The 27,963-nt window shown below is 35.4% G+C and overlaps 1 protein-coding gene and 1 long non-coding RNA gene across 7 annotated transcripts in view; one reads left to right on the forward strand and one right to left on the reverse strand.

Annotated features, from left to right (window-relative positions):
- Nucleotides 1-18,922, reverse strand: part of LOC123527482 (tumor protein 63) — a 57,880-nt gene extending 38,958 nt beyond the window's left edge. The window contains exon 1 of one of the 2 annotated variants that reach the window (XM_045306958.2): nt 18,516-18,922. In XM_045306958.2, coding sequence (XP_045162893.2) covers nt 18,516-18,655 — 140 coding nt within the window. In that variant the 5' untranslated portion in view covers nt 18,656-18,922. Of the gene's footprint in view, nt 1-9,696; nt 9,832-18,515 lie in introns of those variants that run through there. The other variant, XM_045306961.2, reaches the window with a different exon arrangement.
- LOC123527483 (uncharacterized) overlaps nt 1-27,963 on the forward strand; it is a 64,612-nt gene that overhangs the window by 15,694 nt on the left and 20,955 nt on the right. For 4 of the 5 annotated variants that reach the window (XR_008367092.1, XR_008367091.1, XR_008367094.1 and 1 more), the window contains one exon: nt 15,417-15,541. This is a non-coding gene — a long non-coding RNA (uncharacterized LOC123527483). Of the gene's footprint in view, nt 1-7,483; nt 7,621-15,416; nt 15,542-27,963 lie in introns of those variants that run through there. The other variant, XR_008367095.1, reaches the window with a different exon arrangement.

Raw genomic sequence — 27,963 nt, forward strand, 5'->3', positions numbered from 1 at the left:
ACATGGATCCTGACCAGACTGCACCGATGCACAGGCTGGTCTGGATCTATGCTGGTAACAAATACACTATGTTGGTTTTCTCATGGCGTGGCTTATTTGTGTTTTTTTATTCACAGTACATACTGATCTAGATCTAATTATTTGGGTTCAGTTTTGCCTGATTTGGTTGACAATATTTTAAGGTATACTGTAAAATCATTAATATTCGTGGGGGATTAATTTTCGTGGATTTCGTGGTGGAGTCAATTCATGAAATTTAATCTCAATGAACAAGTTAAATTCCCATTCATTTATGTTCAAAACTTTGAAATCCACGAATTCATATCCCCACGAAATTACCGTTTTGACCAAAAACCACGAAATTTCATGCCCACGAAATTTAATGATTTCACAGTAGGTCCATGTTTCGGAGAAAAAAGTTCAAACGTCATCAAATCATAGAAAGAAAACATTGTTTTACATGAAAATTTAACAGAATATAAAAATTTATATTATTTTACAAAACCATTGTCAATTTACACTTACATGTATTGAATTCCGGAAAGGGACTGCATGAAGGGGTCACACTTCTGGACAGTTCAGCGGCTTTAAAAACTCACCATTTTTGAAAAGCTGTTACATGTCTTCGTTTTGGTGCATTTGCAACATCGTGCGAGTGTTTAAATTTTACATAAGTAGGTAAAACATCGTTTTTGACATTTGTTTACATTTATTTCTTTACAAATGGCATTCTTATTTACAGGGGGACAACTCATTTTCAATAATTTTAGTATCCAACTCTGTGGGACAGAATAGTAAAGCATGTATTGGACAGATAAGTTGTGTGTAAAGATGCTGTTTATTTACTAAAAAAATCTGTTGTTTTGTGATATACGGCTAAACCTTAAATCTATTTCTGCAACTGTTATGCATTGACGACTCATGGGTAGATATAAACAAGTCTGTACTTTAATTGACCTTAAATGAAAGAAGTTCCTAAATATTTAATTTGTCTATTCTTACTAGAACAGTCTTACTAAATATATGTAAAATACCATGTACACTTGGACATTATTATACAAATTAACATTATTCAGTACAAAACCAGACTGCAGATTTGATTTCCATTTTTTTCCACTGAAACCATCCAAAATCAGTTGAGTATTTGTTTTAAACTGAAGCTATTGTTGTACCAGTTTGACATATTTTTCTGCCAGTTTATTAATTATGTTTGTCAATATTGACTGAAGTGACAGTTAAAAAGCCAGGAAGTCAGTTGTTAAGTAAATATCAAATGAAGTATTGATTAGGCTTCCCTAGCTGCCACTGTTGGAAGAGTGAAGGCTTTTCAGGCTGCTGTTGGAACGGTAAAACTTCCCTGCTGCAGCTGGAAGAGAAAGACTTCCCTGCCTTTGTTGGAAGAGAAAGGCTTCCCTATCACTTTTGGAAGAGAAAGGCTTCCTTGCCGCTTTTGGAATGATAAGACATCCCTGCAGTTGTTGGAAGAGAAAGGCTTCCCAGCCACTTTTGGAATAGTGAGGCTTCTCTGCTGCAGCTAGATGAGAAAGACTTCCCTGCCCCTGTTTTAAGTAAATTAGGCTTCCATGCCGCTTTTGGAAGGCTAAGTCTTCCCGGCTGCATTCATGGCTGCAGCTGGAAGAGAAAGACTTCCCTGCCGCTTTTGGAATGATAAGACATCCTTGCTGTTGTTGGAAGAGAAAGGACGCCCTGCCACTTTTGGAATGGTGAGGCTTCTCTGCTGAAGTTGGAAGAGATAGACTTCCCTACCCCTGTTCTAAGTTAAGGCTTCCCTGCCACTTTTGGAAGGCTAAGGCTAATCCTGGTTGCAGTCCTGGCTTTAACTGGAAGAGAAAGGCTTCACTGCTGCAGCTGGAAGAGAAAGACTTCACTGCCACTGTTGGAAGAGATGGCTTCCCTGCTGCAGTTGGAAGGGAAAAAAAAACTTTTGATGGGTTTAGGAATCCCTTTATTGTTATATCAATGTTAAAGGTATCATTATAGATCAAACTATCAATGGATTGCAACATGGTATGTATCAATGGTGAAATTGAGATATGGTAACTATAGCAGATAGTTGAACCCTCAGCTATTGATGTTTTCAATAATCTGCATCACTTAAATTACTTAAAACAAGAGCTGTCACTAATGGTGACAAATGCCCCCGCAGCACCTTGACCTTTGACCTGGTGACCCCAAAGTCAGTAGGGGTGGTGTGCTCAATAAGTACTATAAGTACTATCAGCATGTGAAGTTTGAAGGTCCTGGGTGAAGTGGTCCGCGAGTAAAGTGCCTTCATGCAAAAAGTTAACGTTGTCCCCTGTGACCTTGACCTTTGACCTGGTGACCCCAAGGTCAGTAGGGTTGGTGTACTCATAAAGTACTATCAGCATGTAAAGTTTGAAGGTCTTGGGTGCAGTGGTTCGCGAGTAAAGTGCCTTCATGCAAAAAGTTAACGTTGGCCCCTGTGACTTTGACCTTTGACCTGGTGACCCCAAAGTCAGTGGGGTTGGTGTACTCAATAAGTACTATCAGCATGTGAAGTTTGAAGGTCCTGGGTGCAGTGGTTCGCGAGTAAAATGCCTTCATGCAAAAAGTTAACGTTTGCCCCTGTGACCTTGACCTTTGACCTGGTGACCCCAAGGTCAGTAGGGGTGGTGTACTTAAAAAGTACTATCAGCATCAGCATGTGAAGTTTGAAGGACCTGGGTGTAGTGGTTCGCGAGTAAAGTGCCTTCATGCAAAAAGTTAACGTTGTGGCTAACGAACGAACTAACTAACGGATGGACAGTTGAAAACTAATATGCCTCCCTTCGGGGGCATAAAAAACAGGTTTTATCAATTTTCCATGCATTATACAACAACAACAACAACATTTACGTTTATTGTACCCCTTGACAACAAAGTTGTAAGGAGGGGGGTATACTGGTTTCAGGTTGTCTGTCTGTCTGTCCATCCGTCTGTCTGTCCGTAGACACAATCTTGTGCGCACAATCTCTCCTCATCCCCTTGACACAATTTAATGAAACTTCACACAAGTGATCAGTAACAACAGTAGTTGTGCATGGGGCATGCTAGGTTCTTTCAGAAAAAAAAATTGCAGAGTTACGGGACTTCGTTTTTTGTTACTATACTATATACATAGACACAATCTTGTGCACACCATCTCTCCTCATTCCCTTGACACAATTTAATGAAACTTCACACAGTGATCAGTAACAAAAGTAGTTGTGCATGGGGCATGTTAGGTTCTTTCAGAAAAAAAATTTGCAGAGTAACGGGACTTTGTTTTTTGTAACTATACTATATACATAGACACAATCTTGTGCGCACCATCTCTCCTCATCCCCTTGACACAAGTTAATGAAACTTCACACAAGTGATCAGTAACAACAGTAGTTGTGCATGGGGCATGTTAGGTTCTTTCAACGACAAAAATTGCAGAGTTATGGGACTTTGTTTCTTGTTAACATACTATGTACGAGGTTTGTCCCAGAAAATTACGAACTTTTTTTATTATTTCAAAAATAAGCGACGCATCAAATAATTATTTTAACTGATGTTATTTCGTTGTATACTCTACAGGACTATAGTGTTTAAAATTAAATATCTGTCATATTATTTGAGTATTTCTTAACTAATGGACGGCAATCAGTGCTAGTCGGGGCACGCTCAATTTTCCTACTACAAAAAGATATGGCTTCCTTTTTAATTCATGTAACTTACCAGTATACATCTCACAGACTTAAAATTTATATTGTCGTTAATGGCAATGTCTGGTGCGTGATTATTTTGCATTTTAAGTCTTTAACATCACTAATGTTAAAATAGTGACGTAATTTTGAAAGTGATGATCGCAAACCATTTTAGAAATGGCGATGTCAGATAATGTGTAAAATATTGTGTAGATCGCGGTGTGACTCCTTCACAAACAAAACGAGAAATGGAAAATTCTAGAAGTTTGGCAAATGTAAGCTACGTGACACAAATGTTTTAAGGAAGGTTAGGCGAGTGATTCAAAGAGAGGTCAACATAAAACTGTAATACTTTCTGTGGAACGAAATTATCTGATGCCGCCATTCCTGAAATGGCATGCGATCTTTAATTTCGTCACTATTTTAGCAAAAGTGATGTCAAAGATTTGAAACACAAAATAATTACACATCACATTTTGCTGTTAACGATGATATAAATTTTAAGCCTGTGGAATGTATATTGGATAAGCTACATGAATTTTAAATGAAGCTGTTTCTTTTTTTATATAGTGGGGAAACTGAGCATGCGCCGACTAGCACTGGTGACTGCCGTCCATTATTTAAGAAAAACTCAAGTAATATGACAGATATTTAATTTTAAACTCTATAGACCTGTAGGGTATACAATGAAATAACATCCGATAAAATAAATTTAATCGTTTACTTTTGAAATGATCAAAAAAGTTTGCGATTTTCTGGGACAACCCTCGTACATACAGTCTGCATATGCAATCTTGTGCGCGCCTAATCTTCCGAACTCGTGCACACAATTTAATGAAACTTCACACAAGTCAGTACCAACCCTAGTTGTGCATGGTGCATGTTACGTTCTTTTAGATAAATATTCTGCATAGTTATGGGACTTTGTTTTTTTGATACTATACTGTATACATACAGTCTATATACATACAGTCCACATAATTATGCAATCTTGCGTGCGTCAAATTGCAGTGTACTTTGTCAGTGCATACGGGGGTACATTCATCACCTTTAGTGATAGCTCTAGTTACTGTCAGGCTCAAATACTAAAGGAACATCATGACAGAAAAAGATCAAGTAAATACAATCATCTGGTAATCTACATGGGGGACAGTGTTATACTTCCATATAAGTGAGAAATCTTATAAATGTTCACAAAATTGCGATGTATCAAAAATGTTTCAAACTAAAAAAAATGAAAATGTGATATTTAATAGGACTGGGACGATTATTCGGTTAATCGGATCCGATTCGATTACTGGGTGAAACTGGTTTCAATTTTGCAAAACCAGTAATCGCTCTCAAACAATAAACATCATGAGTCGTACTTTATATTCATATGTTTCTTTGACCAGCACATAGACCGGCAGTATATTTCAGCTAAAACGCATCAACTGAACATCATCAAAAGTCTCGGATTTGCATGTCGTGTTACATTTAGAATAAAGTACACCAAAATATGACTTATTAATTGTCACACTGCTTGCAAACGATAAAGTCAGTAAGTTTCTAATGAAGTCAGCTACTGAAAGTACGTTGATAATAAGTTACAGTGGTCAGGAAAGAAAACAGCATTTTCAATATGCCCGCCGATTAACCGATTTGATTCGATTTCAAACAAATGATTAACCGGTTTCAAAATTTTGAAATCGTCCCAGCCCTAATATTTAACAGTGTTTGACTTTGATAATGTTTGTTTTTAAATTATTACAAAATTTGCCTCAAAGAAATGTTGTGCATAAATTACTGAAAAAAAAAAAAATAAAATTGTGGTTTGGTTCTTTGTCACAAAACAAAAGAATTTTTTACCCACACAGCCAATTTAAATTTTAAAAACTGTAAATGTCATAAAAATATTTTTTTCATTGAAATTGTCAAATGTTACAATATAATATTCTAATGGCAGAAAAATAGGTCAATTGGTCATTATTATTTCACAGCTACTTTGATGACTGTACAGTAATAATTATTCTGATAATTAAAACATTTGAAAGACTGGTACAGAAAATATGGCATTTATAAAAGACAAAGAATTTTTTTGTTGTTTAACAATACAGTCATGTAGGCGTCATAATTTCAGATAGATCGATATAACTGTCAGTGACTTCATTACAAATTTTTGAAATTACAGTTTGCTGAGACCTTCATTTTAAACTTTCAACATTTTTGCCTGAAAAACAGAATTTCTGCAAGATTTGTCATTATAACTATTTAAAGATACTACAATAAATTTCTTAAAATATAATGCCCCCACCTATTATAAATAGGCAACCTATATTTTTGTGTCGGCTAGCAAATTAATAAGACTTGCAATGGTGTGCTTGTGTATTCCATGTTTGTATTTGCGCCAAATCATATCTGGCCTTTATAATTGTTGTATATAGTTTGATTTTTATGTTTGAGAGTTCAATTTATACACTAGTCTGTAGATCAGCGAATTCAGCATGATTAATTTTACATTGTCTTATTTACTGGTGTGAACCACTGTCATTCTGAATAACATTACCGGTACCTAATTAGCAGACTGATCCACTATTGAAAATACAAAAACATCGCTGACTTCAAAACTAAACTATAGAGTAAGATTTTGAAATAACTTGACACCAGTGACCACCATAACAAATCAACATGTTATGTGTAAAGATCCAGACCCCTAGCTTGAAGGTTTAGGTGGTATACTGTCTAGGTCAAAGATTTAAGGTAATCCTTTTTGTCAATTCTTGAACTTTAATTTTATGCATGCATCATGCTATTAAAAAAAGAAAATTGGCAAAAACATTCACCATAAGAAGTTGTTAACAAGTCACACTCAAGACCCATAGCCTTATGTAAAGTTCAAGGTCACACTTAGAGGTCAAAGATTTTACTTGGTTTTTTTTGTTTGTTTTTATTTTCTCTTGTTTGTAACATTTTTATGAATGAACAGATATTTGAACCCCTTGGGTTAAACGTTAACCATTATGTAGACAATGTGTTGAATTTCTAGACCTAGACCCATAGCTAAAAGGTCAAGGTCACACTTCAAGGTCTAAGTTGGTACGGCTTTAACAATTTTCTTATGTATGAATATATCTAGCATTGGCACAAACATTTGCCAGTACTAGAAATTGTAGACTTGAATCTCACTCAAAGGTCAAGGCAACATTAAAAGGTGGCATATATTTACTTCTTTTTTTCTTGCCCATTCTATAAATTGTATTGAATATACCTGTAAAACCTAAATCAGAATTATTAAATGTGTAATTTACCTTGATTACTATTTTATGAAGCAAAAAAAAAAAAAGGAATTTTCACAGCAAACTCATGAAAATCTTGTTTGTTTACCAGTTTAATCCAGATAAAGATAAATGTATATATCTATTTTCAGGACTTCCAGTTCATGCAGCATGAAGTTGAGCCCAGTCCCAGAAATGCAAACCTTGCCATTGGTCAATTTCAAATTTATGCTCAGAGAGGACCAATCAGATGCTGGCGTTTACAGACTGGTCTCTCTGCCTGCAGGAAGTTTGAAAGGTTTCAAATTTTGGAAGATTTTAATAAATGATTCTTATCTGGAACATAAGGAGACATGTACACCTTGGAAAATTCACAGCAACAGAGAATTAGGGGATTGAAACATTCAATTAACAGCAGATAATCCAGTTTTAAGAAACAATATCCTGAGAGAAATTTAAGAGAGGTGTGCATGTACACCATAGACAATTTTCAGCCATGAATTTGGGTGGGACATTGACGTTCTCAGGATAATCCACATGGTTCCTGTGAAGAAATTAGGAAAGGTTTGTTCACAGCAGAGAACTGCTGAGAATTCAGGAGAGTAAAATTCATTCTAAGCACAAAATACAGAAGGGTTCCTTGGACATATTGGAAGAAATAAAGAGATCTCAAGGTATGTACATGGCAGACAATTTAAAGCAGAGGAATCAGGAGAGAAAATCTCAGTAGGGTTGCTTTGAAAGAAACGAAGGAGAGGTATAATACCCTACAGAAAATATTCGAGGAGTACACAGCATAGTTATTCTCCGCAAAAAATGTCTAAATGTTACATATTAAACATTGTGGACAAAAATTAATATCATGACAATAAAAAACATAAGAAAGTGTTACTCTTAGAAAAATGGAGAAGATTCTGTCAGGGTTACTGTCCTTGTTTTTTTAACTTTCCATTGATTACACTTTATACAAGAGATAATGTTGCAAAAATGTTGTGTTTATCTGAAACTGGCAAAACATCTTTGCAAAATGTTGTGTTTAGATAAAATAGGAAAAACGTTTTTTGTAAATATTTTTGCTTTCTCACAATAAGTCACAAAATCAACAAAATTAAATGATCAGACAGGACAATACCCCCATGATAGCCCCATTTTCAAACATAGATCAATATTTACATATTTTATATTTGAAGATAACACTTGGAAGTGATAGACCTATTCAACTCTAAAGGGGTTACTCAGCCGAGTTAAAGTTTTTGTTTAAACAGTAGATTTCTACTGATAAAGACTTTAGAAAAATTCAAATTTGGTAAGAAATTCCCAAAACAAATAAAATCTTTGTGTACACATACTTGGAGACATAGATGGGATACACTATATTTGTAAAAAAGCTTTTCTGTGCCCTTGGGTTAGGCTTTGTTGAATTAAATGCAAAAAAATATTGAAGGCTTCTGGATAGTACTTAAAAGAGGTTGAGATTTCATACTTAATGCAGATCTCAGTGGACAATTTGTCCAGGTGGAAAATATCCCATTTGATTTTCTTCAAAATTATCCTAATTTTCAATTCATTGTGTGTAAGAATTGAATAAAATAATCACCATAGAAATGGTTATTTTTCGGTATAGGTTAACATTCTCTAAATTTTTCAGCTTTTATTTAACAAACATTTTAATTTAGTTCATCCTAGCAAAATTGAGCAAAGTGGGGCAGGGCTTTAGCCTACATTCATTTAGTATGGCTACTTTTTAAATCCAAAGAATAATACATTTACAAAAAAACTGTTAAACCAAGTGTTTATCTTCAACATGAAGTTTCTTAGTAATCTGCATTAGTTTAATTAGTATACATTCTATAATTTATTTTACCTTGATTGTGATGAAAGCTTTCAGCCTATTTGAACCCAGTCCTGGTGTCATATGAGAAATCACGGTCATTACCTCAGTGGGGCTAAAACCCACGACACGGCGGTTGAGCGGCCAACACCCTAACCACTTGACCACTGGTTGTAATTTAGATAAGAAATTACTGTATTTGAGCTCAGTAGATACAGAATCCTTCTCAGTTTTTATTACATAGCAGTAACCGGAACCTTTTGCCTGTGTGACCAGTGCAGACCAAGATCAGCCAGCACATCCGTGCAGATTTATCATGACCTGCACTGTTCGCTATTCAGTCAGTAAATTTTTAGTGAACACCCCTTTTGAATGGTTACAGTGGTACTGCCCAAATTTTATGATGGACAAGTCGATTTTAGAAATTTAGCAGGGTAAAGGTTAAATAATCATTCAACATCCTTAGATATATAAATCTGACAAGAATACTATCATGTATGCTGGTTCACTTGACCTGTCACAAAGACAGGCTGAACAATTAAATGAAAAAAATAAAATTTAAAAGATTAAAATCACACTAACTTGTAACACTGATATTGCACTAAACTTCTACATCCCACCCCCTGGTAACCTACATTCACCCCCTCTCATTTTTTTTAACACAAGCAAACACCCAATTCCACACCCCCATCACTCTTCAGCTCTAAAGCTGACTAGTGGTACAATATAAATTTCACTGAATATTGAAAAAAAACTACATGATTAGTCTTCCAATTTCTATTAGTGTAAGGTGGGTATTATTTTCTCTACACTCCCCAATCATTTAAAACGCAATACAACAAAGTTGCAGAACTCTGCAAAATCTATGAAGAAAATAGTTAAATTTGTGCTTAAAAATTGATTAAAAATACAGACTTACCATGATAGGAGAATGTGTCGATGTTGAAATGCATGGAATGAATGAAAAGTACTACAACCTTTCAGTACAGTTATTGATGAAGTATTGAACAACCTGTTCAAAATCGTTTAAATATTTATACCGTTTGAGTCCTTCAATAATTCTTTTTCAAGCCGCTATTATGAATAAAGAATGATAAACTTGAATAGGTGAATATATAGTATAGCGTACTTATTTATTTATTCGTTGCTATAATTCATTGCCATATTTCATGCAAAAATAATGACTTTTTTGTATAAAAGGTCTGTGATAAAATTAATTGGTTCAAGATTAAGGGCATGTATTAAATCTTTGTTGAAGACAGTAAAGTGATATTTGGCAGTAATTTGGTGACAAGGTCAAGTTTAATGGTTTCATACCTGTAGGACAGATTTCAATTGGTTCTCATGAAGGGCTTGAAGACAGCTGGTTTGTTTATTGAATTGGAAATTATTTTAATTGTTCTTAGCATTGAAGGGAGGGGGGGGGGGGGGGGTGGCATACGGAGCATTTAAAAGCAATGGCTCAGATACTCAACTCAAAATCTGTTTCCTAATACCCGTTAAGTTACCAGATACTCAACTCAAAAGACACAAGTTAAAAAAGTACTGGATATGCAAGTTAAAAGCAAGGATGTGGGTTCGAGCCTCAGTCTGGTGTTGAATTTATCATGTGAGGAAGCTATCCAGCTGGCTTATGGAAGGTCGGTGGTTCTACCCAGGTGCTGTCTCATGATGAAATAGTGCACGTAGGGACATCTTGGGTCTTCCTCCACCATTAAAGCTGGAAAGTCACCATATGAGGTGCGAGGTTTAAACCACATAAAAAAAACAAAAAAAAAACAATATACTCAGTCAGTTCAAAGGCCATGGGTTATTAAGGTGTTGAAAACACAACAGTCCTGGTTTAATGACACTGAACCCCTACTAGTGAGAATTTCCACCTTTTAACTGACTGAAACAAGCTCAAGAGTTAGCTGATTAAAATGAGCTTATTAAGAATAATCTGACTGAAATGAGCCCGCCCGCTTAGCTCAGTAGGTAGAGCGTTGGTCTACGGATCCCGGGGTCGTGAGTTTGATCCTCAGGCGGGGCGTATGTTCTCCGTGACTATTTGATAAACAACATTGTGTCTGAAATCATTAGTCCTCCACCTCTGATTCATGTGGGGAAGTTGGCAGTTACTTGCGGAGAACAGGTACTGGTACAGAATCCAGGACCACTGGTTAGGTTAACTGCCCGCTGTTACATGACTGAAATACTGTTGAAAAACGGCGTTAAACCCAAAACAAACAAACAAACTGACTGAAATGAGCTCAGTGTTTATCATTTGTTGAACACTTTTTTTCACATTTATTTAAAGCTTGATGATTCTTTGTTGCAGTTTTGTACTGATAATTAGTAAAACCAGAAAGTTTCTTTCTGCTTTGCTTGGAGAATATCAACTGAAAACAAAGAGAAAACAAGCTTGCTGTTTTGGAGCATTCAAGACCTATGGTTACTGCAGTGAAATTACTATCCTTGTGGGATTTGAATAGCTCCGGGTTGAAAGTCCGATACACTAGCTGTAAATCTGGATTACCACTGTGAATCTGATGAACTAGTTGTAAATCTGTACAACATTCTATGAACTCCCAGTTTTGAGTCCATGACCTTCTGGTTGTGAGTAATACTCTAGCAGTGATCTCTACTTCATCCATGACCTCCTGGCTGTGAGTAATACTCTAGTAGTGATCTCTATTTTACCCATGACCTCTGGTTTGAGTAATACTCTAGCAGTGATCTCTATTTTACCCATGACCTCCTGGCTGTGAGTAATACTCTAGCAGTGATCTCTATTTTACCCATGACCTCCTGGCTGTGAGTAATACTCTAGCAGTGAATCTCTATTTCACCCATGACCACCTGGTCATGAGTAATACTCTAGCAGTGATCTCTACTTCACCCATGACCTCCTGATTGTGAGTAATACTCTAGCAGTGAATCTCCCCAACTTCACCCATGACCTCCTGATTGTGAGTAACACTCTAGCAGTGAATCTCCCCAACTTCACCCATGACCTCCTGATTGTGAGTAATACTCTAGCAGTGAATCTCCCCAACTTCACCCATGACCCCCTGATTGTGAGTAATACTCTAGCAGTGAATCTCCCCAACTTCACCCATGACCTCCTGATTGTGAGTAATACTTCCGGGGTTTGAGTCTGGTACTTTAGTAGTAAATCTGTACACCATCCATGATTTTTTGGTTGTAAGTGATACTCTAGCAGTATTCTCTACACAACCCATGACTGGGATTGTGATTCTGAAACTCCAGTGGTAAATCTTAGCACTATCCATGACTTCCATAGTAAGTCTGATACTCTAAGGATAAATCTCTACATCACCCATGACATAGGGTTATGAGTCTGATACTCTAAGGATAAATCTCTACATCACCCATGACATAGGGTTATGAGTCTGATACTCTAAGGATAAATCTCTACATCACCCATGACATAGGGTTATGAGTCTGATACTCTAAGGATAAATCTCTACATCACCCATGACATAGGGTTATGAGTCTGATACTCTAAGGATAAATCTCTACATCACCCATGACATAGGGTTATGAGTCTGATACTCTAAGGATAAATCTCTACATCACCCATGACATAGGGTTATGAGTCTGATACTCTTTCCATAAATATCTAAACCACCAGTGACCTCTTGGTTGTGAATCAGATACTCTGTAAATCTTTTCAACACCGATGACCTCCAGGGTGTGTCTGCTTTAGTAGTAAACCTTTACACCACCTGTGATTTTCCGTTTGTGAGTCTTATACTCTTTGGGTTAATCTCTGTACCACCTCTGTGTCTGAGCCTCGGTGGTCAGTGTGACTTACTATTCACACCATTTACATTACACTCAATCATTATGCATAAAAAGTAAAAGACTGTTTCATTTCTTATGGTCTTAAGTAAGAGATCAAATTGTTAATCTAACATTAGATTCTTTAGAGTTATAAGAGATTTATCTTTGTGTTAATCTAAATAGTAGTTTATTCAGTGCTTAACAACAGACTATAATGTACAAGTTTTTATGTTCTGTAGCTTTATATATAATCTTATAGGTTGTATGAGGGGAGGCAAATCATACATTCAGTCTGCAAAAGACATTTGTCTCCCTTGATCTTTCATTTATTCATTCAACTGTTAATTATCTTTTCATGTTAAAATAGATTAACACCTGCTGTTATTAGATATTAAGGTAAAAAATCTATTAAGAAATTCTATTAAATTACAAAAAAACTGATTTTAATTTAAAAAGTATTTTAAACAGGAAGACTTAATTGATACAGCTATAATGGCAACACCCTTCCGAAATTATTTTGTTGGTTTATTTATAAAGACAGGTAAAAAGAAGTTGAAATTTGAGAACAATATATCATGTTTAAACAAACAGTTAAGTGCCTAGGTTGAAGAAAAAATGTTGGTTTAGGAATCACACTGTCTTTAAAAAAGTTTATTAAATTTGTTCAAATCAAGTTTGAACCTTGGGTTTCACATACAACCTGGTTGCGATTAGGTCTATCCATATTCTTATTTTCTGATGTTGGAATTTTTCTGTGTAAGAGACACTTTATGTGTTTTAACTTTCTCTCATTCAGTTCAGTAACTCCACATAGTTTTTGAAAGTCTTTCTGCATCTTGATCTGTTTGAGCTTATACATTTTGAAGTTTTGATGGTATTTTTTCAAAAGTGAGTGTAACTCACATAAAAAATTAAATCTGACACATTTTTATTTCCCTGTAGCTCTTGGCCACGTTCTATCCATATTAGCCTGTGTATATGTTGGGATCCATGCATCTAAAATTCCACTTTATGAATTTAAAGTAGTCTTTGACTTTTTCTGCTGCTGTTGTTATAGACAATAACATGTGAATAATGAATTTTTGTACTTGATGTTTGAAATGTCTTGTACATGTTACTGGGTTCTTTTGTAGCAAGTTGCTTTTCTCAAACCAATCCATTTGCAATTTATTTCCTACTGTGACAAATCTTTTCCATTTATGGTCTGTGACAGAATTTTCAATAAACGGATCCAATGAAAAAGACGAATACCATGTTGATATACCTTAAGATCTGATCACAGAAAATATGAGCCATGCCATATGAAAACCAACAAAGTGGCTTTGCAATGAGCATGGATCCAGACCAGCCTGCGCATCCATGCAGTCTGGTCAAGATCGATGCTGTTCACTAATGTATTCTCTAATTACCTTTAATTAGGCTTTGAAAATGAACAACATACAACATGGATCCTGACCAGACTGGGGGGATGCGCAGGCTGGTCTGGATCCATGCTGGTCACAAACGCACTATGTTGGTTTTCTCATGGCCCGGTTCAATTATACCGTTTCTGGTTTCTTCTGAGTAAGGTGGAGAACGTTTTGTTTGACTCTGAGTCCTGACAGAATTTCTTAATTTTGTCCCACTCCTTCAAATTTGCTGCAGTGATTCATTTAAGATTCTACACAAATCAGACTAAATGTCTGAGATTTGTTATCTTTTCACATTAAAGAACCAGTTTGGAATGTGCAATGCCTGGTGACCCTCCTGTCTCTTTGATGTAATTCTGACTTGTAAACATCGGACAATTTCACTTGAACAACACCTTCAGTTGATGGAGGGCCTTTTCCCACAGAAATTTGTCAGAAATGCTTACTGTGTGATAGTAGACACTACAGTCAATAAATTGTGTAATTCACATCTGTTAGTTACAGTAAAAGTTTTAAATACAGGCAATGTCAGTCATATTTGTTTTGTTTTTTTCACATATAGTCATCTGCACTATTTTTTTTTCTTTTTAACTTTTCTTTTAACTTATCCTTGTCAACATCATTATCGATGTTGTCGGCTGTGTTCATAGTTTCAGAGTTGTTGTCCATGCCTGTGCTGCTGTTGTCACTACTGCTGTTTATAATGTTGTCATTGCTGTTGTGAGTTGTATTGTTACTGTTAATGTTGTTTCTGTTTACCTTGCTGCCGGGATGTCATTGCTGTTGTTGGTATTACTGTTCTTGTTCTCTGCAACTGTAACTGCCTCTGGCATTGGCGTCATCTTCAAAGACATCATCAACAAACAGGTCATGGGAGGCATCTGTTGCCATCTGTGACTGATGAACCTTTGTAGTAGCAACTTTCTTCTTGAACAAACAGATTTGCCGTAATAAATTGAGCTGTGCCATGAGAAAACCAACATAGTGGCTTTGCGACCAGCATGGATCCAGATCATGGACGCTAGAGCCACAACATAATATGTCCCTTCGGGCGTATAAAAATAGAACACATGTCTTAGGGCATGGGCAGTAATTTCCCACTAAATGCAACATTTCACTATCTTGTTGGACACCCAAAAACCAGCATTTTGCAGCAACTTGTCAGACTAATAACTTTGTCTTTAATGTATTTACTAATAATTGGCTATGGCAGCATACTGCAATTTTTCACATTATTCTTATATGTCATAAAAATTTTCAAAAACCCCATGACAGATATTAAGAAACAGACATGGAAATCATGTTTTATGCTGAACAAGAAAATGTCACATCTCTTGCCTCCAGAGGGACATTTACAGTCAAGTATTACACAACGTAATACTTGCACAATTATTAAAAATGTTTGGTCTTCAGTTGTTGTAAAATACTTTTCTATTTTCAGATTATAATGGATCCTGTACAAACACTAAAGAAATGCTGAAAGATGTTTATAAACTATCTATCCATCCAGAAGACAAAATAGCTGCTATTGCAGAACTGGAATCTATTGCAAGGAAGGTTAATGCTGTAAGTAAAACAATTAAATGCAGGAGTGCTAACATGACCAAAGAAATCTTTCAGCTTCAAAAATGGATTGGCTATGCTGAAACACAATCACGAATCACTGACCAAACTGTTGGGTGATGAAAGCATTTGAGCCATGCCATGGAAAAACCAACATAGTGGGTTTGCGACAAGCATGGATCCAGACCAGCCTGTGCAGTCAGGATCCATGCTGTTTGCAATTAGTTTCTCTAATTCCATTAGGTTTGAAAGCGAACAGCATGGATCCAGACCAGCCTGCGTGGTCTGGATCCATGCTGTTCTAGCATAGGTGGTATTAGCAAGTGTTTAAAATTTCAAAGCCATATATCAAAGAGTTTAGACAAAATAATAATTGGAATGGGATGCGAAACTCAACTAATTTCTGTGTCAAAAAAGAGCCAAAATCCTTGTCCTTGTTGTCTACCTATGAAGACTATGACGGTAAACAAGCAGTTAAAGTTTCAAAGCCGATATATGTTAAACAGTTTGGACAAAATATGGACTGGTATGAAAAACATAACTGATTTCCCAGTCCAAAAAGAGCCAAAATAAAGCAGATATCTTTGACATACTTACATATGCTTGACTACAGATGGAGATCATGAAAAACAAGTGTTCAAAGTTTCACATGTCAAATAGTTTTGACAAAACCTTGGGTTGTATGAAAACTATACCAATTTCTAAGTCAGAAAAAGCACTAATTCAGCCAAAATACTTTACAGAGTTATATACTCTTGCCTACGGATAGAGACTGTTACAGAAAACAAGTGTTAAAAGCTTCAAAGCCATATGCCAAACAGTTTACACAAAAATGTATACTGGTATTAAAAAAATTAACCAAGAGTTGTAAGTTAAAAGAGGCCATAATATTATTTCAGACAAAATCCTTGATGACTTTATGTACTCTTGCATAAACTGGGCATGGTGATGATACACAAGTGTTGAAAGTTTCAAAGCTATGTTTCAGAAGCTTTTGTCAAAATGTGGACTTGTACAAAAAATACTTAATCAAGATGTGACGCTGATGCAGACACAGACTGGCACACACCTGAGTGAATAGGATAGTTTTCATTTATATTCTTCGAATAGTGGCACAAAAAATGCTGAAAATAAGACTTTTGTTTTCTCAATAAAAAATTATTCCTTTTTAAGTTAAAGTTTCTACGGTTGCATAGAGTGCAATTCAGTGTCCCCAGCAGTGTAATTTCTATACAAGAGCAAATTTCAGTCATTGCAGGAGTGTAATCTCTATATTACAAACAAATTTCAGGTTTCCCAGCAGTGTCACCTCTATATAATAAATTATAACAAAGCCCAGAAGTGCATTACAACATAATAACATACAAATTTTAGCCATTGCAGGAGTGTAATCTCTTTATAACATACGAATTTCAGTCATTGCAGGAGTGTAATCTCTATATTACAAACAAATTTCAGTCATTGCAGGAGTGTAATCTCTATATAACGTACAAATTTCAGTCAGGAGTGTAATCTCTTTATAACAAACAAATTTCAGTCATTGCAGGAGTGTCATCTCTATATAACATACAAATTTCAGTCTTTGTAGGAGTGTAATATCTATATAACATACAAATTTCAGTCATTGCAGGAGTGTAATCTCTTTATAACAAACAAATTTCAGCCTTTGCAGGAGTGTAATATCTATATAACATACAAATTTCAGTCATTGCAGGAGTGTAATATCTATATAACATACAATTTCAGTCATTGCAGGAGTGTAATCCAGCCATTGCAGGAGTGTAATCTCTATATAACATACAAAGTTCAGTCATTGCAGGAGTGTAATCTCTTTATAACATACAAATTTCAGTCATTGCAGGAGTGTAATATCTATATAACATACAAATTTCAGTCATTGCAGGAGTGTAATCTCTATATAACAAACAAATCCCAGAAGTGCATTACAACCTCTATATAACCAATAAATTTCAGTCATTCCAGAAGTGTAACCTCTATATAACAACAAATATCAGGTTTTCCAGCAGTGTCACACATCAGACATGGAGCAAACCATGTCACTGATAACAAAATAATTGAAACACTGAATTCAAGAAAAAAATCATTTGCTATTAAAATCTATGTAAGTTATGCAACTAAATAACTAGTACTTCTGAGTAGATTCCAGTATGAAATTTGTATGGTTTTTTTTTCAGTGCTATAACCTTTCAGGGCTCAGGCACCAACATATCCTGTGGATTTTTTCTGAAGAAACCAAATAGAATCATGCATTAACACTTTTCTAAAATATATTATGCTTAGAAAACCAAATTAAGTGAATGTTAAGTTTTCAATCGTTCATTTTTCTCAAACTTCTTTAGTCAAGCATTCTAGGGTTTTAATGTTTTTTTTTTGCCAAGGAACTTGCATTTGTGTATATAGAAAGGTGTTTAATAACAGCATGATTGTGATCTCCTTATCACATATTCTGGGACAACAACTTCTGTATGCAAAGAATTGGAACCCCTGGTTTAGCGTTGCATGATTGTAAGTGGCGACTAACAGGGTCTGAACACATGGTTTTGCTGTGATTCCAGCGTTTATAAGTTCTGAGTCAATACTTCCTATATTATTTCTGTGTTAATTAGATTGGAAACCAAAATTTCCAGTTCTATCTGGTGCCATAATAGTCTTCAATAATATTGGTGTGCCATAAAACCTAAATTAGATGTCAAAGGAACCTTTGAAAAAGACAGTAATAGCAGTTGTACGCTAGATTGTAGGTACTGGTGAAGAATATTGCCTTAAAACTGGATTGACCTGCCTCCTCAGCTCTTTTTGTTTATAATTAAGCATTTAAGTTTTGTCAACCTGTCTGTGCTTTAAGCACTTTGATTATTTACTTTTTCATGTCTTTCCTGTTTTAATTTACATATTATGAGTTAGGCAGGTCAACTTAAACACAAATTCCATTATGTAATGTAAATACTCCACTTACCTGCAAGCTGGGTTAAATGGCCTTGACCTTAGTCTTTGCAGTGGTAGAGACTTTGGTAATGGAGGACGGAATATCGGTGTTGGAGAATTGACAGGAACTGGGGGCATAGGCGGTGAGAGATCATTTTGCTGGGACGGCATTTCTGAGCAATGATTTGTCAGTCAGATTTTTACAAAATTCTATGCTCTTTAAGGTACAGAATTAAGTTGTGAGTCACAGATCATTGATTCAGATTCTCACATTTTTGGCAGTAGACTTTATGTTAGATGTGGCTGTTAAATTCAGAAAGAACTAAACACTTTTGATAGTCTGTTTGGATAGAATTATTTTGGTTTGTTCCTTTAAGATTGGTCAGTGTGCTATGAAGTTTCTGTCATCACACGGGTCACTTCATTTTCATTCTGTTTCTGAAATGTGGAAAGAGACAAGAATGTTCATTAATTTAGTACAAGAAATTGTAATTATAATAATTGTATAATTTTGTAACTGCATAAGTTTTTAAATAGGCACATAAATAGAACAAAGAAATTCTGATGGGATATTTTATGCTTATATTCTTAAAAGGCGTACGTATATGTTAGAATTCCCTGTATACTGAGATCGGCGGAATTTTCCCAATAATAGAATTTCTTCAAACTTTGGATATTGAAGGACAATTATCTAAGAATAAACAATATGCAATAAAAATCATAGGTCACCCATATTGAAAAAGGAGTAATCTGCCCTTGAAAACAACATTTTTTGGGGAAATGGCATTTTCAAGAGAAGATAACTATTATATTACTGGGAAAAATTTCGCCCCGAATTCGAGTGTACACCTTTAAAGGTTAAGTTTCCAAAATGTAGCAAAAATTATAATGTGCAAAATTATCATGTATTTGCAGAGCTGTCAAGGGTGCTTTCTATTGTTAATTTCTCTACTAACTTAGTAAGTAATTTCTTAGACATAATATAGCTCAAATTTCCATGATATTTATTTACATCTTTTCTCATTACACTACCCTTTTCAACTTCTTATTGCATTTCACTAGCTTTCAATTTTTTAATGTTTTGAAATTTTAAACTCGGACAATAATGTACTTTTGACTTGGTGTTTGAACAGAGTATTGCAGTATTTTTATTTTTTTTGCCCCAAAAGGGAAGCATAATTTTATTATAATTGCACTGTGCATTTATATATATTGGTATATTTATCTGTTGGGGAAAATAAAGACACCTCCATAATTTTAGCTTTAACTTAAACTCATAATTTCAAGAGACTGCAATGAAATTTGCACAAAATGTTAAGCATGATAAGTAAGTGTCACTCCTAGAAGTTTGTCTTTACCTCATAGGTCAAGGTCACAAGCAGGGGCCTTAATCTTAATTTGGCTACAAACCCAGGCAGTGAGTGTGTCAGGTGTATATTTTTGGTGGCAATACAAAAAAGTCATGGTGTTCAACTCAAACACATTTTTAAAATAACAATTTTTTATTGCATTACTTATTTTTCTGCCTCATTGATGTGCATTTTTTAATCACATGACTATTCCAACAGTCATGAGTTATGATTTTTCTCCATTTTTCTAGAGATTATGGTTTGTTGAAAATGAAATAACAAATAATACTTCAATCAAACCGAGTCTGCAATTGTCACTATTTGCCTTGTTCTCGGTGCTTCCGAGGGATCTACTTTCCAGATTTTATTTACTTCACAACAGCAGGTGTTAAGTGCTGTGTGGCGGCCGTAAAAAGCCGCCCCAACTTCATCTCAGTGTTGTTATATTTTCTGGTCCTTCGGGATCATTGATTTCAACTCATTTAGATTAAAATTTTGAAGATTGAATACTGCTTAAGCCGGTTCTAGGGGGCGTGGGCAGTGTTGCTTTTTCCATTACTGCCCATGAACAGACTCAATCAAACCGAGTCTGCAATTTTCACTATTTGCCTTGTTCTCGGTGCTTCCGAGGGATCTACTTTCCAGATTTTATTCATCAGTATTCACCTTAAACGTGGATATCAATGGTTTACAGATACCAACGTTCATCCGCTCTGTTAGTATACATTTTCTTCCGAAATGTAAATAATCAAGTAACACCAAATGAATCATGAGGATTCGAACTGGCAGAAAAAGATGTTAAATTATGTTGTGAAAAATACTTAATAAAAGATAAAAGGGACATTTACACAAACAGTGAATACTTAGCTCAATATCAAAATAAATAGGTGCATATTATTATGGCTAACTTATTTTTTTTCTTTTGAATTTCAGAAAATAAGTCATTCAAGGGGTAAATTTACTCATTAATTTGTTATCACAATAAACTAATCGGCATGGAACAGTGTATTCATTTGGAGCTCCTCGGTTATTAAGGTTTTGAACGAACTTAGACAAAAAGGTAAACAATCGGATGAACGCTGGTTTCTGTAAACCATTTAGATCCAAGTTTTAAGTGAACACTGGTTAAGTCTTATTTGTTATTTCATTTTCAACAACATTTAAAATGTTAATAACTTTAAAGGTGGTCATCCATGAAACAACATTTAATTGACATTTTTACTTTTGTATATTCTGAGTAGGAATTATCAAGAACAAAAAGCGATTACATTTAAATTAGATTCATTGAATGTTAATTTTATTATATTTTGTAAAAAATTCTGTCATACTTACTCCCTTTAAATGAAATTACATATAAAAAGCTGGATTATTTTCTTTTTATGCGATACAGTGTTATTTTTTACATTTGCATTTGATAACCAATAACTATTGAACAATTGAACCAAAATGAGTTTAAAAGCTGTGTGTACTTCTGAATACATTATTTCCAATTATCTTGTTGGCACCAAGATATGCAAAGGCAGGTAACAAATATTTTTTCAACTTGCGTTTCTAAATGAATTCATCTAAATACAAATTTAATTGCCCAACTATTTAAAAATTATTCAATATGTCTAATTTTTAATCCATTTCCTTAGGCAAAGTATGTTTATCAAATTTAACTTTGATAAATAAACCCTTCAATCTTGGTTGGCAACCAGGAAGGAAAATGAAATTTTAAAAATACCTCCAGTGAAAATCTAATTTGTATTAAGTGTTAAGTGAACATAAATGAGTGTAAATGATCAGATGCTAAAGTTTCAAACAAATCCGTTACATGGCCAAAATCTGATTATCCACCTTTAAATCTCTAGAAAAAGGAGGTCTGTACCCCTAGAAAACCCCTAGTTAGGCTTACGGACCCGTACTTCTAGAAGCAAATTCCCTAGACACTTACATATAAAGGCTAAATTGCCATCATTATTTATGAATGTGCATGTAATCTTAAAATAACTTCTGTGCACATAGTTTATTGTGAAAAAAATCACTGCTCCTAGCTATGATCAGTGAAATACGAAAATTATTTCATTGTACGATACTGAAAAAAGTAGACTTTTTTACCTGTCTTTTATGCCCCCAGTATCTACTGATGCGGGAGGCATATAGTGATTTTTCTGTCCGCCCGTTCGTCCGACTATATGAGGTTAACCAAATGGAACCTTTTCGTCTAGCATTAATACCCCTTACTAGAATGACTTGATACTAATGCAAATGTAACCTGTGACCATTCCTCATCTTCAGACATCACCTGACATCAGTTTGACTTTGACCTTGACATCATTTTGGACTTAGGTTGCTTTATATGGACCATCTCTTGGTTAACCAACTGGGACTGTTTCTTCTAGCATCTGTACCGCTTACTAGAATGAATTGATACTAATACAGATGTAATCTGTGACCATTCCTCATCTTCAAACATCACCTTACCTCAGTTTGACCTTGATTTTGATCTCATTTTGGACTTGGGTTGCTTTATATAGGCCATCTCTTGGTTAACCAAATGGAACTGTTTTGTCTAGCATCAATACAGCTTACAAGAATGAATTGATACTAATACAGATGTTAAACCTGTGACCATTCCTCATCTTCAAACATCACCTGACCTCAGTCTGACCTTGACCTCGTTTTGGACTTAGGTTGCTTTGTATTGACAAGAATGCCATCGGGGGCATCAAGCATTTATTGAACGCAGCTCCTTATTTTTACTGTTTTTGATACATTTCTTTTTGTGCTGATTTATCAACATGGAAATTTTCAAAGATTCTCAACACCGAAGTTGTATCCAACGAGATTTATAAAATCTATAGGCTGTGACACTGCATGCCGATTTGAAGATGTGTTACTGTGAAATCATTAATATTCGTGGGGGATTAATTTTCGTGGATTTCGTGGTTGAGTCAATCCACGAAATTTAATCCCAACGAACAAGTAAAATTCCCATTCATTTTATGTTCAAAAGTTGAAATCCACGAATTCATATCCCAACGAAATTGCTGTTTTGACCAAAACCACGAAATTTCATGCCCACAAAATTAAATGATTTTACAGTATCCATGTTTATCTTAGTGAAAGATTTGACAGCTTCTGAGATGTAACACTGTTTGACAAGGACTTTTAAAACTCAAATTATGCCATCATGCACCTTTGCTACTGTGAAAAGTGGGTGCAGTCAGCTTGAAGATTTCAAAATCTGCCCTTATTATGATAAACATGTGCAAAATTATAGACTTGAATTTATGTTAAGCTCTGTTTTTGAAAAAAAAGTTAAAAGATGACTCAATTTTTTTATGCGCCAGTATGCTTTTGATTGAATTATTTAATAAATGTCATTTCTTGCTAAAAATTCCAAAATGGGGAGTGAGCCCACTAAATATTCCACTCCGCCCCAATAACTAAAATTATAGATCCTCCCCTTACAGTAACAGCTAGTATTTACTACAGCGAACTTAAATTTTGGAATGTTTGCTAAAATATACATTAAAGGGAAGTAATTGGAGATAAATATTTTGATAGTTTACATCATATTTCTGAAAAGGGGTTTAATTAATTGAGTAAATATCAATTTACATCTTTAAATGCCTTATTTATGCAACTTATGATATTAAAGTTTTTGGGTATTATTTTCAGAGAATTGCTTTTTTAGCTCATCTGAGCACAAAGTGCTCAGGGTGAGGTATTGTGATCGCTCACCGTCCGGCGTCCGTCCGTCATCCTTCCGTCCGTCCGTCCGTCCGTCCGTCCGTCCGTCCGTCCACACTTTCCTTTAAACAACATCTCCTCATAAACCACTAAGCCAATTTCATCCAAACTTCACAGGAATGTTCCTTGGGTGAAGCTCTACAAAAATTGTTCAAAGAATTGAATTCCATGCAGAACTCTGGTTGCCATGGCAACCGAAAGGAAAAACTTCAAAAATCTTCTTCTCAAAAACCAGAAGCCCTAGAGCTTAGATATTTGGTGTGAAGCATTGCCTAGTGGACCTCTACCAATTTTGTTCAAATCATGACCCCGGGGTCAAAATTGACCCCGCCCCAGGGGTCACTTGATTTTACATAGGAAAATCTTAAAAAATCTTCTTCTCAAAAACCAGAAGCCCTAGAGCTTAGATATTTCACATGTAGCATTGCTTAGTGGACCTCTACTAAAATTGTTCAAATCATGACCCTGGGGTCAAAATTGACCCCGCCCCAGGGGTCACTTGATTTTACATAGGAAAATCTTCAAAATTTTTCTAAAAATAAACCAGAAGGCCTAGAGCTTCGATATTTCACATGTAGCATTGCCTAGTGGACCTCTACAAAATTTTTCAAATCATGACCCCCGGGGTCAAAATTGACCCCGCCCCAGGGGTCACTTGATTTTACATAGGAAAATCTTCAAAAATTTTCTAAAAAATAAACCAGAAGGCCTACAGCTTCGATATTTCACGTGTAGCATTGCCTAATGGACCTCTACAAAATTTATTCAAATCATGACCCCTGGGGTCAAAATTGACCCCGCCCCAGGGGTCACTTGATTTTACATAGGAAAATCTTCAAAAATTTTCTGAAAATAAACCAGAAGGCCTATATCTTAGATATTTCACATGTAGCATTGCCTCGTAGACTTCTACAAAATTTATTCAAATCATGACCCCTGGGGTCAAATTGACCGCGCCCCATGGGGTTACTTGATTGTACATAGAAAAATCTTCAAATTTTCCAAAAATAAACCTGAGAAGGCATAGAGCTTAGATATTTCACATGTAACATTGCCTAATGGACCTCTACAAAATTTGTTCGAATCATGACCCCCCGGGTCAAAATTGACCCCGCCCCAGGGGTCACTTGATTTTACATTGGAAAATCTTCAAAAATTTTCTAAAAATAAACCACAAGGCCTAGAGCTTAGACATTTCACATATAGCATTACCTAGTGGACCTCTACAAACTTTGTTCAAATCATGACCCCCGGGGTCAAAATTGACCCCGCCCCCGGGGTCACTTGATTTTACATAGGAAAATCTTCAAAAAATTTCTAAAAATAAACCAGAAGGCCTAGATCTTAGATATTTGACGTGTAGCATTGCCTAGTAGACTTCTACAAAAAAATTTCAAATCATGACCCCCGGGGTAAAATTGGCCCCGCCCCAGGGGTTACTTGATTGTACATCGGAAAATCTTCCAAAAAAATTCTAAAAATCATCAGTTTGACATTTGAAACATGTAGCTCATATTACTCTGGTGAGCGATCCAGGGTCATCATGACCCTCTTGTTTTTGGACAGTTTTAACCAATTTGTGATTTACCTTGAAAATCACATTAAAGTGATCATCTTTTACCAGCAACATAATTGCAAATATGCAAATATTTGCATAAAAATTAAGAAACTAAGAAATTGACACTAATCCTGCAGTGTTCAAGGTGATTGAAAGCAAAAACACAATTAAGCGTTTTCTCGCCTATTATAATGTATTAAAGTAATCCACTTTAATTTGACATTCTTTAGAAATGCAATGAAATAATGTAATGTCAAAATAAATGCTTTGCAATTGAAAATAAGTAGAAATTAATGCATTCAATGGCTATTTTGATTTTATGTTGCAATTGAACCTGATTGCTTCTTAATTTGACAATTTTATGTGTTGAAATTTCATTGTACTATTTCATATAAATTAACAAGAAATATTTCATATGTTATAGGATTTGCTGTGGAATAGTTAAAAACATTTTGCTTGCCTGTTGCTGAATAATGTAGCTAGAGCAAAATTTAATCCCAACCCCCATCTTACCAGCAAGTCCACTTGCTTAATTAGACCAAGTTTGTTTAATTTAAAAAATTGTCAACATAGATTGAAAAGGGACAATTTTATGATCTTGATTTAATCCATTTTTAAACTGATCGAATTAAAAATTAGGATGTATAGTATAAATTGGAGAAAAACAAAAGTGAAGATTTTTTCCAATCCTGGTCAAATTAAAGTCTCAGTCACACTACACCATATAGCGTTAACGGACATCTTACATATAACAAAATTTTCAATCTGTTTGTGTCTGTTCGCATGCGTTTCTTTTCGGTTTCTTATGTGGTGCCTGCGTTCCTTGTCCAGCGACGTTCGTTCCATCGGGTGGATGGTTTTGAGCATGTTCAAAATTTAGAACGTACACCACCGGACAAAGTTGTCTGTTAGATTTACGGTAGCAATGCGCTGATATAAGTTTTGTTCATTACACGTGCATTCCCTATCTTGTACTTGTACGGTTCGCATCCGTTCTTATCCGTTGGACCTGATTCACAGCTGGACTACTACCGGACCTGCAAAAGATGTAATGTGTACGTGTTCAACAGACAATTACTGACAAGAACATTTTGTCAGTTTATCATTCGTTGCGCTTACATTTTAAGCGGTACAAATCCGTTGCTAGTACATTGATATCATTTAATTGAACGTTGTTCGTCCTATATATGTGTGTTAATCTTGTGGTCATTGTGCATTTTATGCGCCCCATACACCGATCGGGAGAGTGCCGAGCAGCAGCGGGGAATACCTTTCGCCAGGGGATAACTTTCTGCCCGCAATCTTTCTATACTTTTCACATCCGTTAATGCTTTCCAGTGTAGTGTGACTGACACATTAGCAGGAGGTATTGTGTGTTTGTGTGTGGGAGGGGGGAGAGGGGGCTTGGTGCAGAGGTGAGGGCGATTTATAATGCAGTGGGTATTGGGGGAGGGGGCAGGGGAAGGGGTGGGGTTGGTGCAGAGGAGGGGATGATTTTGTTCATATTCTGCACAGTGTATATGATTAATAAAAGATAATAATTTTACCACAATGCATTGTGACCTTTATATTTGATCTCTTTGTCCATCATATGGGTGTTTGAGTAGCATAGAGATTTACTCCTGTCTGTGTGTGTGTGTCTGTCTGTCTGTCACAAATCTTGTCCGCACTCTTAAGTCGAACATTTCTCATCGGATCTTCACCAAACTTGAACAAAATGTGTTTGACCATAAGTCCTCAGTCAAGTTCGATAACTAGCCAAATCGGCCCAGGCTCTTTGGAATTATGGCCCTTGAATTACCAAAAATCAGCCTATTTATTCTCCAAAGGTATATTTGTAGTGAGTGAACAGGTATAAAGACTGATTTACTATTTAGATGATTAAACAGTTGTGGGAGACATGCGCTCAAAAGCAGCTCTAGTTTTTTTTTTTTGAAATTCTTTCTTTTTTGTTCATTAGTCAAAGTTTCATGTTCAACTAACCTGTTCCAGATAAATATCATTCTATAGTTTTATCATTGTCCTTAAGTTAGGCTCTAAACTGTTCAAATAATTATAGAACAGAATTATATATGAGCCACACCATGAGAAAACCAACATAGTGGCTTTGCGACCAGCATGGATCAAGTCCAGCCTGCACATCCGCGCAGTCTGGTCAGGATCCATGCTGTTCACTAACAGTTTCTTTAATTGCAATAGGCTTTGAAAGCGAACAGCATGGATCCTGACATCATGCATCTGCGCAGTCTGGTTTCTGGATCCATGCTGGTCGCAAAGCCACTATATTGGTTTTCTCATGGCATGGTTCATATCATTGTTTCTGCGCTCCAATTTCTTTTGAATTTCAGAGACTCAGTAGACGTTGCATAATAAAGGCCATTGCCGACTACATTGATTTTTTTCTTCATCTTTAAGTACCAGCAATTTGGTTTAATTCATCTATAAGTACTAGCAACTTGATTTGTTTTTCATGTAAGTACCAGCAGCTTGATTCTTTTTTCATCTTAAAGTACCAGCAACTTGATTTTTTTTTTCATCTTTAAGTACATGTACCAGCAACTTGATTTTTCTTTTTGTCTTTAAATAGCAGCGTCTTGATTTTTTTCATCTTTAAGTACCATCACCTTGATTTAATTTATCTATAAGTACCAGCAATTTAATTCATCTTTAAGTACCAGCAACTTGACTTTTTTTTTCATCTTTAAGTACCATCACCTTGATTTAATTCATCTATAAGTACCAGCAATTTAATTCATCTTTAAGTACCAGCAACTTGACATTTTTTATTTTTGTCTTATTAAATACCAGCGTCTTGATTTTTTTTCATCTTTCAG

The sequence above is a fragment of the Mercenaria mercenaria genome, chromosome 14 (genome assembly GCF_021730395.1).
Source record: "Mercenaria mercenaria strain notata chromosome 14, MADL_Memer_1, whole genome shotgun sequence".
In the NCBI taxonomy this organism is placed as follows: Eukaryota; Metazoa; Mollusca; class Bivalvia; order Venerida; family Veneridae; genus Mercenaria; species Mercenaria mercenaria.